The 10,799-nt window shown below is 43.9% G+C and overlaps 1 protein-coding gene across 10 annotated transcripts in view; it reads left to right on the top strand.

Moving 5' to 3' along the window:
- Positions 1-1,343: 1,343 nt before the first annotated feature.
- The window catches only part of ARMCX5 (armadillo repeat containing X-linked 5), a 135,742-nt gene continuing 126,286 nt past the window's right edge, over positions 1,344-10,799 (top strand). For 2 of the 10 annotated variants that reach the window (XR_014259023.1, XR_014259024.1), the window contains exons 1-3: positions 1,388-1,705; positions 1,929-1,987; positions 3,976-5,914. Coding sequence is in view for 8 of the 10 variants with exons in the window: in XM_082447623.1 (XP_082303749.1) it covers positions 4,478-5,953 (1,476 nt within the window). In the remaining 2 variants the exon portion in view is untranslated. Of the gene's footprint in view, positions 1,826-1,928; positions 1,988-3,558; positions 3,639-3,975; positions 6,281-10,799 lie in introns of those variants that run through there. The other 8 variants (XM_082447620.1, XM_082447623.1, XM_082447618.1 and 5 more) reach the window with 8 other exon arrangements.

Genomic DNA, 10,799 nt, shown 5'->3' with positions numbered 1-10,799 from the left:
TCAGGGAGAATGAGCATATGCATTCATTAGGCAGGATGTAGTGGTGAGAGAAGTCAGGAGAGCAGCTAGGATCTCCCTTGAGAAGTGCATGGGTAGTGTCCCTTTTTCCTTACAAAGGACAGTGAAGAGGAGCCAGGTGAGGCTCTACCTGGTGCCTGACACCTGGCTGTGGGGTGAGACAGGGAGGGTTGTCTGAGCCGGTGCGGGTTCTGACAGGGAAATACCCTCTTTCCTGGGCAACTGTGGGGACGGCGAAATGGCGAAGTGTGCTACCGTGCTACCACTGCGACTGAGAAAATGGCAGTGTGGCAGAAAGAATGACGACACTGGCACAGACAGGTGGTTTGTTTCCTCAGGCCAGAGGTCTATCTAGGGCTGCCGTCCCTTAGAAGAGGGGCAGTGGCTCGCCTCCACGGGCGCCGCCTGCCACCTTCCTCCCGTCCGTGGTCCCAGGAACAGTGAAAGCAGAACTGGGGAGGGCTGCCCAGAACCTCGGGGGTGGTCTGGCCTCAAATCGCCTCTCCTCTCCCAGCCTCCTTTTCTGATATTTCCTCTACCTCATCTGACTTTTTGTGCAGGCAATATGGTGGGTCAGGCGTAAAAAGGGCCCCGCAACGAGATAGTTTGGCATTTAATCCCTTCTCACTTTAGTGCTGCTTTCTTAACTCTCTTCCACTTCATCTTCCATTTTAGGTGACAAATAAGGAAACCCTGCGGTGGGGTTGTGGGGTGGGAGGTGGCTCAAGAGTACAAAGATATTTGAGATTCATCCTCTTCCATGAGTACAGAGTTGTTTTCCACATACCCATGCTCAGGCTCCTGCATGTTTAGGTGCAGAAAATATCGTGGGCGTCAGGAGGGGAGGCAGGGCATAAGAATGCCTTATGTACACACCGGGGTAGTTTGGTATTAATATGCTTCTCTCCGTCCATCTGTGCTTTCCCTATATTCTCATCCCACCTTACCTTCGACTATTTCTGTGCAAGAAATACGGTAGGCAATAAGGGCGAGAAACTTAGAGAAGAACAAGAAAAGACTAAGGTGTTTGATATTGATCAGCAAGTCGGACTAGAGCAGCTTTCCAGACGCCCCGCCCCGCCCCTGCCTTTTAGTTCAAAAGGCTGATTGCTGAGAAGGGCGCTTTGAAGGGGCTTCTCTCATAAAGGGGACGCATAGTTTTTGGAATAGATCAGAATTCACCTTCCTCTTTCAGTCTTGAGCCTCTTTCCTGACCTTCTTACCTCGGCCCCCTCCCCCAACCCACCCACTACAGCGGGCCGCAGGCTTTGGAGAAGGGAATTTGTAACAACTATATTTTGGTATCCGTCCGCCTTATCGGGCCGAAGCGGATTCACTGATGCCACCTCCCGAAACCCGTATACATTTCAGTTCAGGGGAATAGATTGTAGGTTTGGGGTGGAGGAGCTCCCTAACAGAGGGGAACTAATACCGAGACCCTTTGGTTTAGTCGGCTTCTCTCCGTCCAGCGCTGCTTTCTAAAAATCCAGACCCCGCCCCTGCCCACTCCAGTACCGAAACGGCCAGGGTAGGCGGGACGGAGCTCGCCGACAGAGAAAGTGGCGCTATGCAAGGCCTGGTATCACTCCGCTTCGGTGAGGCCGGATCGCCTTCCATTCCGCTTTGCTGCTCTCGCTGTCGGTTTTGGTTCTGGGGACGTGGAGAGACAAAGTCTGCGGAGGAAAAGGTAGCTGTTAAAAGAATCACTAGGAGCGGGTCCCTGAGGAGTCCTGGGGGCGGTAAGGAGAAGGAAATTCCAGAAAGTTACAGTCGTTTGCCAGTTACGGCCCTTCATCTGATAAAGCAGGTATCTCGTCGTGAATCCGCCGTGCCGGGCCAAACCCCAAACATAGTCGCCGCCATTGTCTCGTGTCCTTGTATCCGTCTGACTGTCCGTCCCTCTTTCTTAGGGCTCGGCAACCCTCGAGGCAAGGAAATGAAAAAACTGCCTCTCATCCAAGCAGAGCAGGTCAGTGAGAAGGCGGGCATTGCTTGGGAGTGTGGATATGGGTGTCAGAGATGAACGTGGGAAATGTGACTTGGTCATGGGGCGCGGGTGGTGAGAGGGAGAGAGGGACGGGGGTCATTTGAGCGGCACGCAGTGATAAATTAAAATGATCTGCCTCTTGCTAGCTTGATTTCCAGACACTGCCCTCCCCCCACCCACCATGTTTGGGGAGGGAAAGGAGTGTAGTAGCGGCTTCTAGCGGAGAAATGATGGATTACATTAATAGGAGGAGGGGCTGCTGCTTGCTGTCTGTGAGAGCAGTGGTCTGGGGAGCCCTGGGAGGGAAAGAGTGTAAAAAGCGGTTGTAAGTGTTTGATAATCAAGGCCCTGGATTAGAAAAGGGTCTCCTGTCCTGGTTACTAGGCTAACTATTAATAACCAAGTCTCTCCCACTGTCTTTTCATTGGGTCGTTGAGTATGTATCATGCGTTTATATGTGTAGGTCTGTTTCTGCATTTGCAGTACTCTATGTTTCTGTAAAGACCGGTAGGGGGCAGTGAACCTCAAAGGGTATAAGAAAAAGAAAATTGGCTTAATTTCTGTAGAGAGGTCAGTGCTTGGATGTGGTAGATGGCTAAGACTAGAGCAGGTAGGGATCTTGGGGAAATTCCAGATCTCCTTTCTGCCAGCTTTCCAAACAGCCCTCCCTTATTCCCGTTGTGTTGAAGAAAATGATAGGCTTTGGGGAGAAAAAGGAAACACAAGAACTTAGATGAAATTTGGAAATCATACTTTTCATTGATTTCGAAGCCAGTTTCCATGGTTTGAGCATTCCATCCCTACTAACACCACCACTATCTTGCAGCGATTTTTGAGTTGTCTCTGCAGGGGAATTGTCAGACTTTGAGAATGGAGCAGAGGAGCTTGGAGATTTGGGGGAGGGGAGGAAGAAAGAGAGAAATTTTTGGCAATCAGGTACTTGTATCCAGAAAGGATCAGTGTCCTATGTGCTGATCTCTACCAAGGGCTCGGTCTCCATTGTCTCTATTTATTTATTTATCTCTGCATTTGTGAATCTTTGCGTGTAGGTCTGTCCTTAGGTCTGTGGAACTCTCAGTTGTTGTGAAGGCTTGTAAATGGTAACCCAACTAGAAGCTAGGAAATAATGAAGAAGAGAAATGTGTCCTATATCTGTTTGGATTGGTGTGAGGGTAGAGTGATTGAGACTAGATAATTCTATCTCTTCTGTTTTGCCAGCTTACTAACCCGTTTGGTCCCCTGCTGAATTAGTTGGGAGCCTTCCTAAGCTTTGGGGGTATAGAAGGGTAATACCTGCTTTTATTACTTCCCACTTGGTTTTCCTATTCTTATACTTCACCCCAGCCCATTTTTGAAACAGGGAAATGCCAGGGCAGTCACTGAAGAGGAAAATGGTGGGAAACAGGGAGGAGGAGCAGTCCTGAAGCAGGCAATGGGGGAAGGGACCAGAAGGAGGGAAACACTAGACAAACTACATCTATAGGGACCAGGGACCAAGGTCAGTCTACCAAGAGATCAGTTTCCAATCCTCCTGTTTGTTTATTTGTCCATAGATCTGCCTTTAGGTCTGCTGTAGGGCTTGTCATCATTGGAAGCAAGGAAAGGAGGAGAAAATTACTCCAGATCAGAGAAGGTTAGTGTATGTGGAGACTTCCTCAGTAGACCTGTAGGATGAAGTAGTGGAGATGTGCTTGGGTGCAGTAGGGGTAGAGAGCCAGTCTAGGGATTCTTCAGTCTCTCTCACTCCCGTTCAGCTTTTCCACTCTCCATACTCTTGTTTTGTGTCTGGAAAAAAGATCGGTTGCAACTGCAGTAGTAGGGAGCATGAAATGAAGGGAGAAGGAGTTTGCTAATTACCTGCCTTTTACACTTAGCACTGAATTTTCATACTTTCCTGTCTCTCTGTGCTAATCAACATGAGCAAAAAGTTGGAAAAGACTCAAAGCCCCATTTCCTTCCTCCACCCCTAGGTCCAACTTCAGTGGCAGATCTGGTGGCCTTGGAGTGGCTGAAGACCACCACCCTCCACAGGGCTGCGCTCAGGCACACAGCCATCCTTCCTTTCCCTGAGTGAGCTTCCTCTGCACGTTGTTTATATCACTGGCAGAGCCTATAGTTGGAAAGGGGGCTGAGTGACAACTGGACTTTGTATGAAAACACCAACCTGTGAGAGACCTTCAGTCAAGGCTGAGACGGGGGTGGGGATACATAACTTGGCCTTGCCTTTAACTTGGATCATGACTGGCTTCGAGGCTAAGGCAAGGGCAGAGGAGGGGCTGGAGCTGGCCTGAAAGCTGGAATCAGTGGCCCTGCCAACACTAGAGCCAAGGCTAAGATCCAAGCCAAGGCAGTGGCTGAGGCAGAATTGGAAACAGGACCAGTGACCCAGGCCAAGCCTGGGGATGGAGTAGTGGCCAGGACACAGGCAGTGACCTACGCTGAGGCCGTGCCTTGACAAGGGAAGTGAGCAAGATGGAAGCTAAAACTAAGACTAGAGTTGTGGCTGAGACTAAGGCAGACCCCCCTACAGAACCTGGTATAGTGTCCCAAACCAAGTCAAAGGCCATGCCTATGTCCAGGGTCAGTGCTGTGACCAAGTATAAAGTCAAGGCTGGTGCTGGAAGTGAAGCCAATATCAGGTCCTTTGCCAAGGCTGATGATAAAGACAATATTGGGTCCAGGTCCCAGAGAAGGAGAGAGGCCAGCATCAAGTTGAGGGTGGGGGACAGAGCTGGTATTGTAATCGAGTCCAGTGATGAGGCTGAAGAAAATGTCTGCTCTTGGTTTTGGACTGGAGAAGAGCCTAGTGTAGGATCCTGGTTCTGGCCTGAAGAAGAGACCCCTTTTCAAGTGTATAAGCCTCCACGTAAGATCCAGGAAAAGCCCAAGCCCACACCCAAACCCAAACCCGAACTTACTATAAAGCAAAAAGCGGCAGCATGGTCAAGGGCCAGGTTTTGTGTCCTAGTCCCAGTAGAGGGAGGGGAACGATCCTTGCCTCCAGAAGGGAACTGGACTCTGGTTGAGACCTTGATTGAAACTCCTCTTGGGATTCGGCCTCTGACCAAGATCCCACCCTATAGTGGGCCTTACTTCCAGACCTTAGCTGAGCTCAAAAAACAGGTTAAGTATAGGGAAAAGTATGGGCCCAATCCAAAAGCCTGCCGCTGCAAATCACGTGTTTTTAGTTTAGAGCCTAAAGAATTTGATAAACTCGTTGGCCTACTTAAGTTAACTAGGGATCCTTTCATTCATGAAATAGCTACAATGATAATGGGTATCAGTCCTGCTTATCCATTTACCCAAGATATAATTCATGATGTAGGTATTACTGTTATGATTGAAAACTTGGTCAATAATCCCAATGTTAAAGAACACCCTAGAACTTTAAATATGGTGGATGACAACTCTGAGTCTTCTGGAGAACCAAAAACAGGAGAGTCATATGTAAACCAAGTTTGTAAGGACATAATCTCTTATACTTTGAACTCCCCTGAGCAACTGGCTGGACTAAAATTATTAGTGCAGCTGAGTGTAAAATTTGAGGACCACCATATGATTGTCAGTTACATTCCAGATTTCCTCACCTTGTTAAACAAGGGAAGTGGCAAAACCAAGTTTTATGTTTTAAAAGTGTTTTCGCGCTTGTCTAAAAATCAAGCCAATACAAGAGAACTGATCAGTGCCAAAGTACTGTCATCATTGGTTGCGCCCTTTAACAAAAATGAGTCAAAGGCCAATATTCTTAATATCATTGAAATATTTGAGAATATAAATTTCCAATTCAAAAAGAAGGTGAAGCTATTTACCAAGGAAGAGTTCACTAAATCTGAACTTATTTCCATATTCCAGGAAGCAAAAGAGTTTGGTCAGAAACTACAAGACTTAGCAGAGCACAGTGATCCTGAGGTGAGAGATAAAGTTATACGATTAATACTCAAACTCTGAATAGCCGTATGTTCTCACAAAGCCTTGAATAATTTTTTGGTGTTGTAATATGAAATGAATGCATATTATAAGTTCAATATTTATGCCATCTGTGCTGATTGAAGGAGCCAGTTTTATGGATACCAAATGATCTTGAGAGCTTGAATGTTTGTTGATTTTTATTGTGCTATATAAATTGAGATATTTTTAGTACTTCTGCAATATGACCTAATAATGAACTTATTCATCCTGAGTAAGCTATACTTCTGTGCTTTATATTGACATAAGTGTATTCATTTAATACTTCATTTACGTGTAAATAAAGTTGCATGCTAAAACTGGTGAAAACATTGTCTTAGTTCTTCAGTTGAAGTCTAGTCAGAGGGATAAAGCACAAGTAACAGAATAGTAAAGAGCACTGTCTGTGTCTGTAGTGGGGTACAAACAAAACAAGTTTACATTTAAAGATCACTTAGTTTCAGCATGTTCAAAGAGTAGAATCACTCTTTACACAAGAAGACAGGACTGTGCTACTGGCTGACATCTGGGCAGACCTGGAGAAAGGAGTGAAGACATAGACTTAGCAGTAAAGGAACACAGATGCTTTCATTCCAGTCTGAGTCCCAGAACTTGTGCTCAGCCTTTCACATAAGATGTCTCATCAGGATATATTGAAGCTTTTTAACCTCCAAGAAAATTCCTGGTTCTCATTCCCATTTAGCAAAGCCATGGAAGTGTGGTTCTAAAAGGACCTAGTCCCACTGTGCCCTCAACATCCAGGTGCCCCATCTTGGGGTACCGAGTTTACTGCTTCATCTGAGGCTCCCTCCCCCTGTATTCCTGGGTCTCAGAGGAGGGCCTTTCTAGGGTCTAACTACAAAAATTGCTTCATGGAAAATCTCATTTGCCCCATCTTTATGACTGTTTGTTCTCATACTTGCTTTTGTTTGCTGACCAATGCTTTGGACTTGGTGATTTGCACCTATGCTTGATGACAGTGCCGTGTTTGTGCTGATCCCTTTTGATTAGAGCTCAGCTCTATGAGACAGCCACAGGAGACCAAAGTCCTTTAGGAGTGTGTGGTTAGGAAGAAATTAATTCCCCTAATCCCACTATCCTATTTATTTGTACAGTTTACAGAGTTGAAGCCATGTTGTCTATACTACCTCAGCTCCTCCTGTTTATACCTAATAAAAGCTAAGTTCTGGTTAAGAGTTTGTGGCATAGAATGCCAGAGTTTAGATTGGGATCTGGGGTCACCTCTGCCTCTCCTACCCTCTGTCTCCTTTGCTGTTATCATTCCTCTTTCCTTAACTGCCCAGAATTGGGAAATTGGGTATTGAGAAATACAGTGTACAAATACTGGTCTTTCTATTGAGCTTCCTCTCTCTCCTAACTTTTTATGTGTTTGGGGGAAGGCCTAAACCTACAAATCTCAACAAGGTGTCATGTACCCCTAGTTTTAGCAGCTGTCTTTAGTTTAATTTCTGTTGAGGTCAAATCTGAATCTATCTTCTGTATATCTAGGACTTAAAATGAAAGACAACCAACCACATTTGTGCATTAAGGGTGAAAAAATGTAGGTAGGCTTTTTGCAACATACAGTTGCAACTTAGATGATTTTTGGAGTTCTTTATAACTTGTTTTTAATCCACAAAACTCCCATAGTCTGGAATTCCAGCTGTGGGTACTGCTTTCAGAATTGGGGATCTTCACAGTACAATTGGACCAGACCCTTTGGAAATATTCTGTGTCTCAAATGCCCTATGGAGCACACACTTAATCAGTTGATGGCTGTGGAATTTTCCGTTAGTTAAAGAGAACAGTGAGTTTGGGGTATGTAGGTGTTTGTATCAAAGCAAGAAGCTGATGGTCTGTCCTTGAGTAGGAATTACGGAAGACAGAGTCAGTTCCCAAATTGTTCCTGGGGTGTACTCAAAGTCAAAACCCCATTGCTCATCTCTTGTTTCATGTCCTTTTCTGGAAAAATAATTCAGGCAAGCCCATGTAGTATCAGGGCTGATCCAGATGTTACTTGTCTCAATATGTTGCTGGCTGGGGGTAAAAATCAGTGTAGATTTCTCATCTTTCCTGTCATCAAGTAAAGCAGGAAATCTTCCTGCAACACAGCTGGACTATTAGCACCTACCGACCCTTTGCTGGGCCCTCAATTTTAAATGAGGAACTTTCAGGGGAATCCATCTGTATAACATCACCAGATTCCCTAGCGAGTCTTTCAAGGCTCTATATCCTTTGGCATATTTTCATTGTCCCCATTATATCCCACCTGCATTCAAGCCACGTGGGACTTCAAGCTCTCTGAAGCACCTTAGGTGAGAAATCCTCATCCAGAACTAATGATTCATCCCTCAGTGAGCCAGTGACCAAGTACAAAAAAGCTTTTAGAGGAGGGGCACACTATCATCCTTCAGTTTTCATAACAGATAATTTCTTCTGAGTCAAAACTAGTCTGGTATGAAAAACAAAAACTTCTGTGGCTGTCATCCCTTGGTGTATAAATCTCAAATGGATAAGAAACAAGAGGAAATGGCTCAAAGGTTGTGCCTTTTCCATTTGAGCCTCCTGTTAAAGTAATGTCGTTTTTCTGGTATACCAAGAACAATGGTAGGAACTTTTATAATTTACATAAATCCATTAATGTCATTATATATAAAGTTTTGAAATACAATATTAAAATTACCAAAGATAGCCTAGATGAATGACTCTATTAAGTGAAAAGCTTTACAATTAATTCCCTCTCCCTTTCTCTTCATTCTGCCAGAAACCCATGGCTCCACTGTACAGAAAAATATATTTTCTTTTTGGGACTGTTGTGGCCACCCCTCAGAGACAGAATACACTATCACCCCAGATTTGGTTCAGATGCTGCTACTGATGATGTCACACACATACACACACCAAGACAGAATGAAAAGTTATTACTCAATAATGAGTGTGTGTATCTTCTTTGTCCATTCATCTATTGATGGACATCTAGGTTGTTTCCACATCTTGGCTCTTCTAAATGCCGCAATGAGTATAGGGGTGCGTATATCTTTTCAAATTAGTATTTTTGCTTTCTTCCGGTGAATACTCAGAAGTGGAGTTGCTGGATGGTATGCTAGTTCTATTTTTAATTTTTTGAGGAACTTCCATACTGTTTTCCATAGTGGCTGCACCAATTTACATTCCCACCAACAGTGCATGAGGGTTCCCTTTTCTCCACATTCTCGCCAACATGTTACTTCTTGTCTTTTTGATAATAGCCTTTCTAACAGGTATGGGGTGATATCTCATTGTGGTTTAGATCTGCATTTCCCTGATGATTAGTGATGTTGAGCATCTTTTCATATGTCTATTGGCCATCTGTCTGTCTTCTTTAGAGAAATGTCTATTCAGGTTCTCTGCCCATCTTTTAATTGGATTGTTCATTTTTCTTTTTTTATATTGAGTTGTGTGATTTCTTTATAATTTGGATATTAACCTCTAATTGGATATATCATTTGCAATTATTTTCTGCCATTCAGTAGGTTGTCTTTTCGTTTTGTTGATGGTTTGCTAAGTGAAATAAATCAGACAGAGAAAGACAGGTACCATATGAGCTCACTTATATGTGGAATCTAAAAAACAAAACAGACAAAACAAAATGGAAACAGTAGGAGTTCCTTGGTGGCCTAGTGGTTAGGATTCTGGGATTTCAGTGCTGTGGCCCAGGTTCAATTCCTGGTCAGGGAACTGAAATCCCGTAAACTGCACGGCCAAAAAAAAAAAAGAAAACAAAAAGAAACCCTGGAAAAACATGAACAGACTTACAGATACAGGGAGCAAATTTGTGGTTGCCAGAGGGGAGGGGGGTGGGGGATTATGGGGCAGTAGATGAAGAGGATTAAGAGATACAAACTTTCAGTCATAAAATAAGTCATGGAGATGTAATATACAGCATAAGGAATAGAGTCAATAATACTGTAATAATTTTGTATGGTGACAGATGGTTACTGGACTTGTAGTGATCATTTCATAATGTATTTAGTTGTTGGATCACTATGTTGTACACCTGACACTAACATAATATTGTCTCAACTATACTTTAATAAAAATAAATGAATAAATAAAATACACTGGAATAAAAACAAGGAATAACAAACCAAAAATGCAATAATACTGGCATTTAAAAAATTATTTGACTTTATGTTTTAGAGCAGTTTTAGGTTTACAGAAAAATTAAGCAGATAGTACAGAGAGCTCCCCTATACTACTACTTCTTTTTTTTTTTTTAAGGGGACTCAGTATATAGTGTAGACATTGCCCTCCTTTCTTTTTTTTTAAATTTATTTATTTATTTATTTATTTATTTTTGGCTGTGTTGGGTCTTCGTTTCTGTGCGAGGGCTTTCTCTAGTTGTGGCAAGTGGGGGCCACTCTTCATCGCAGTGCGTGGGCCTCTCACTATCACGGCCTCTCTTGTTGCGGAGCACAGGCTCCAGACACGCAGGATCAGTAGTTGTGGCTCACGGGTCTACTTGCTCTGCAGCATGTGGGATCCTCCCAGACCAGGGCTCGAACCCGTGTCCCCTGCATTGGCAGGCAGATTCTCAACCACTGCACCACCAGGGAAGCCCTATACTACTACTTCTTCTCCACCACCTCCTTTCCCTACACACAGTTTCCCATATTATTAGCCTCTTGCATTAGTGTGATATATTTGTTACAGCTGATGAATGAATATTGATACATTATTACTAACTAAAGTCCCTAGTATATATTAGGGTTCACCCTTTGTATTGTACATTTCTATGGTTTTTTAAAACTTATGGTAAAATAACATATAAGGTTTGCCATTTTAACCACTTTTATGTGTATAATTCAGT

This window comes from Balaenoptera physalus (assembly GCF_965194825.1).
Source record: "Balaenoptera physalus genome assembly, chromosome: X".
Lineage (NCBI taxonomy): Eukaryota > Metazoa > Chordata > Mammalia > Artiodactyla > Balaenopteridae > Balaenoptera > Balaenoptera physalus.
The sequence above is the reverse complement of the archived record's forward strand: the minus strand, read 5'-3'. Positions and strand labels throughout refer to the sequence as shown.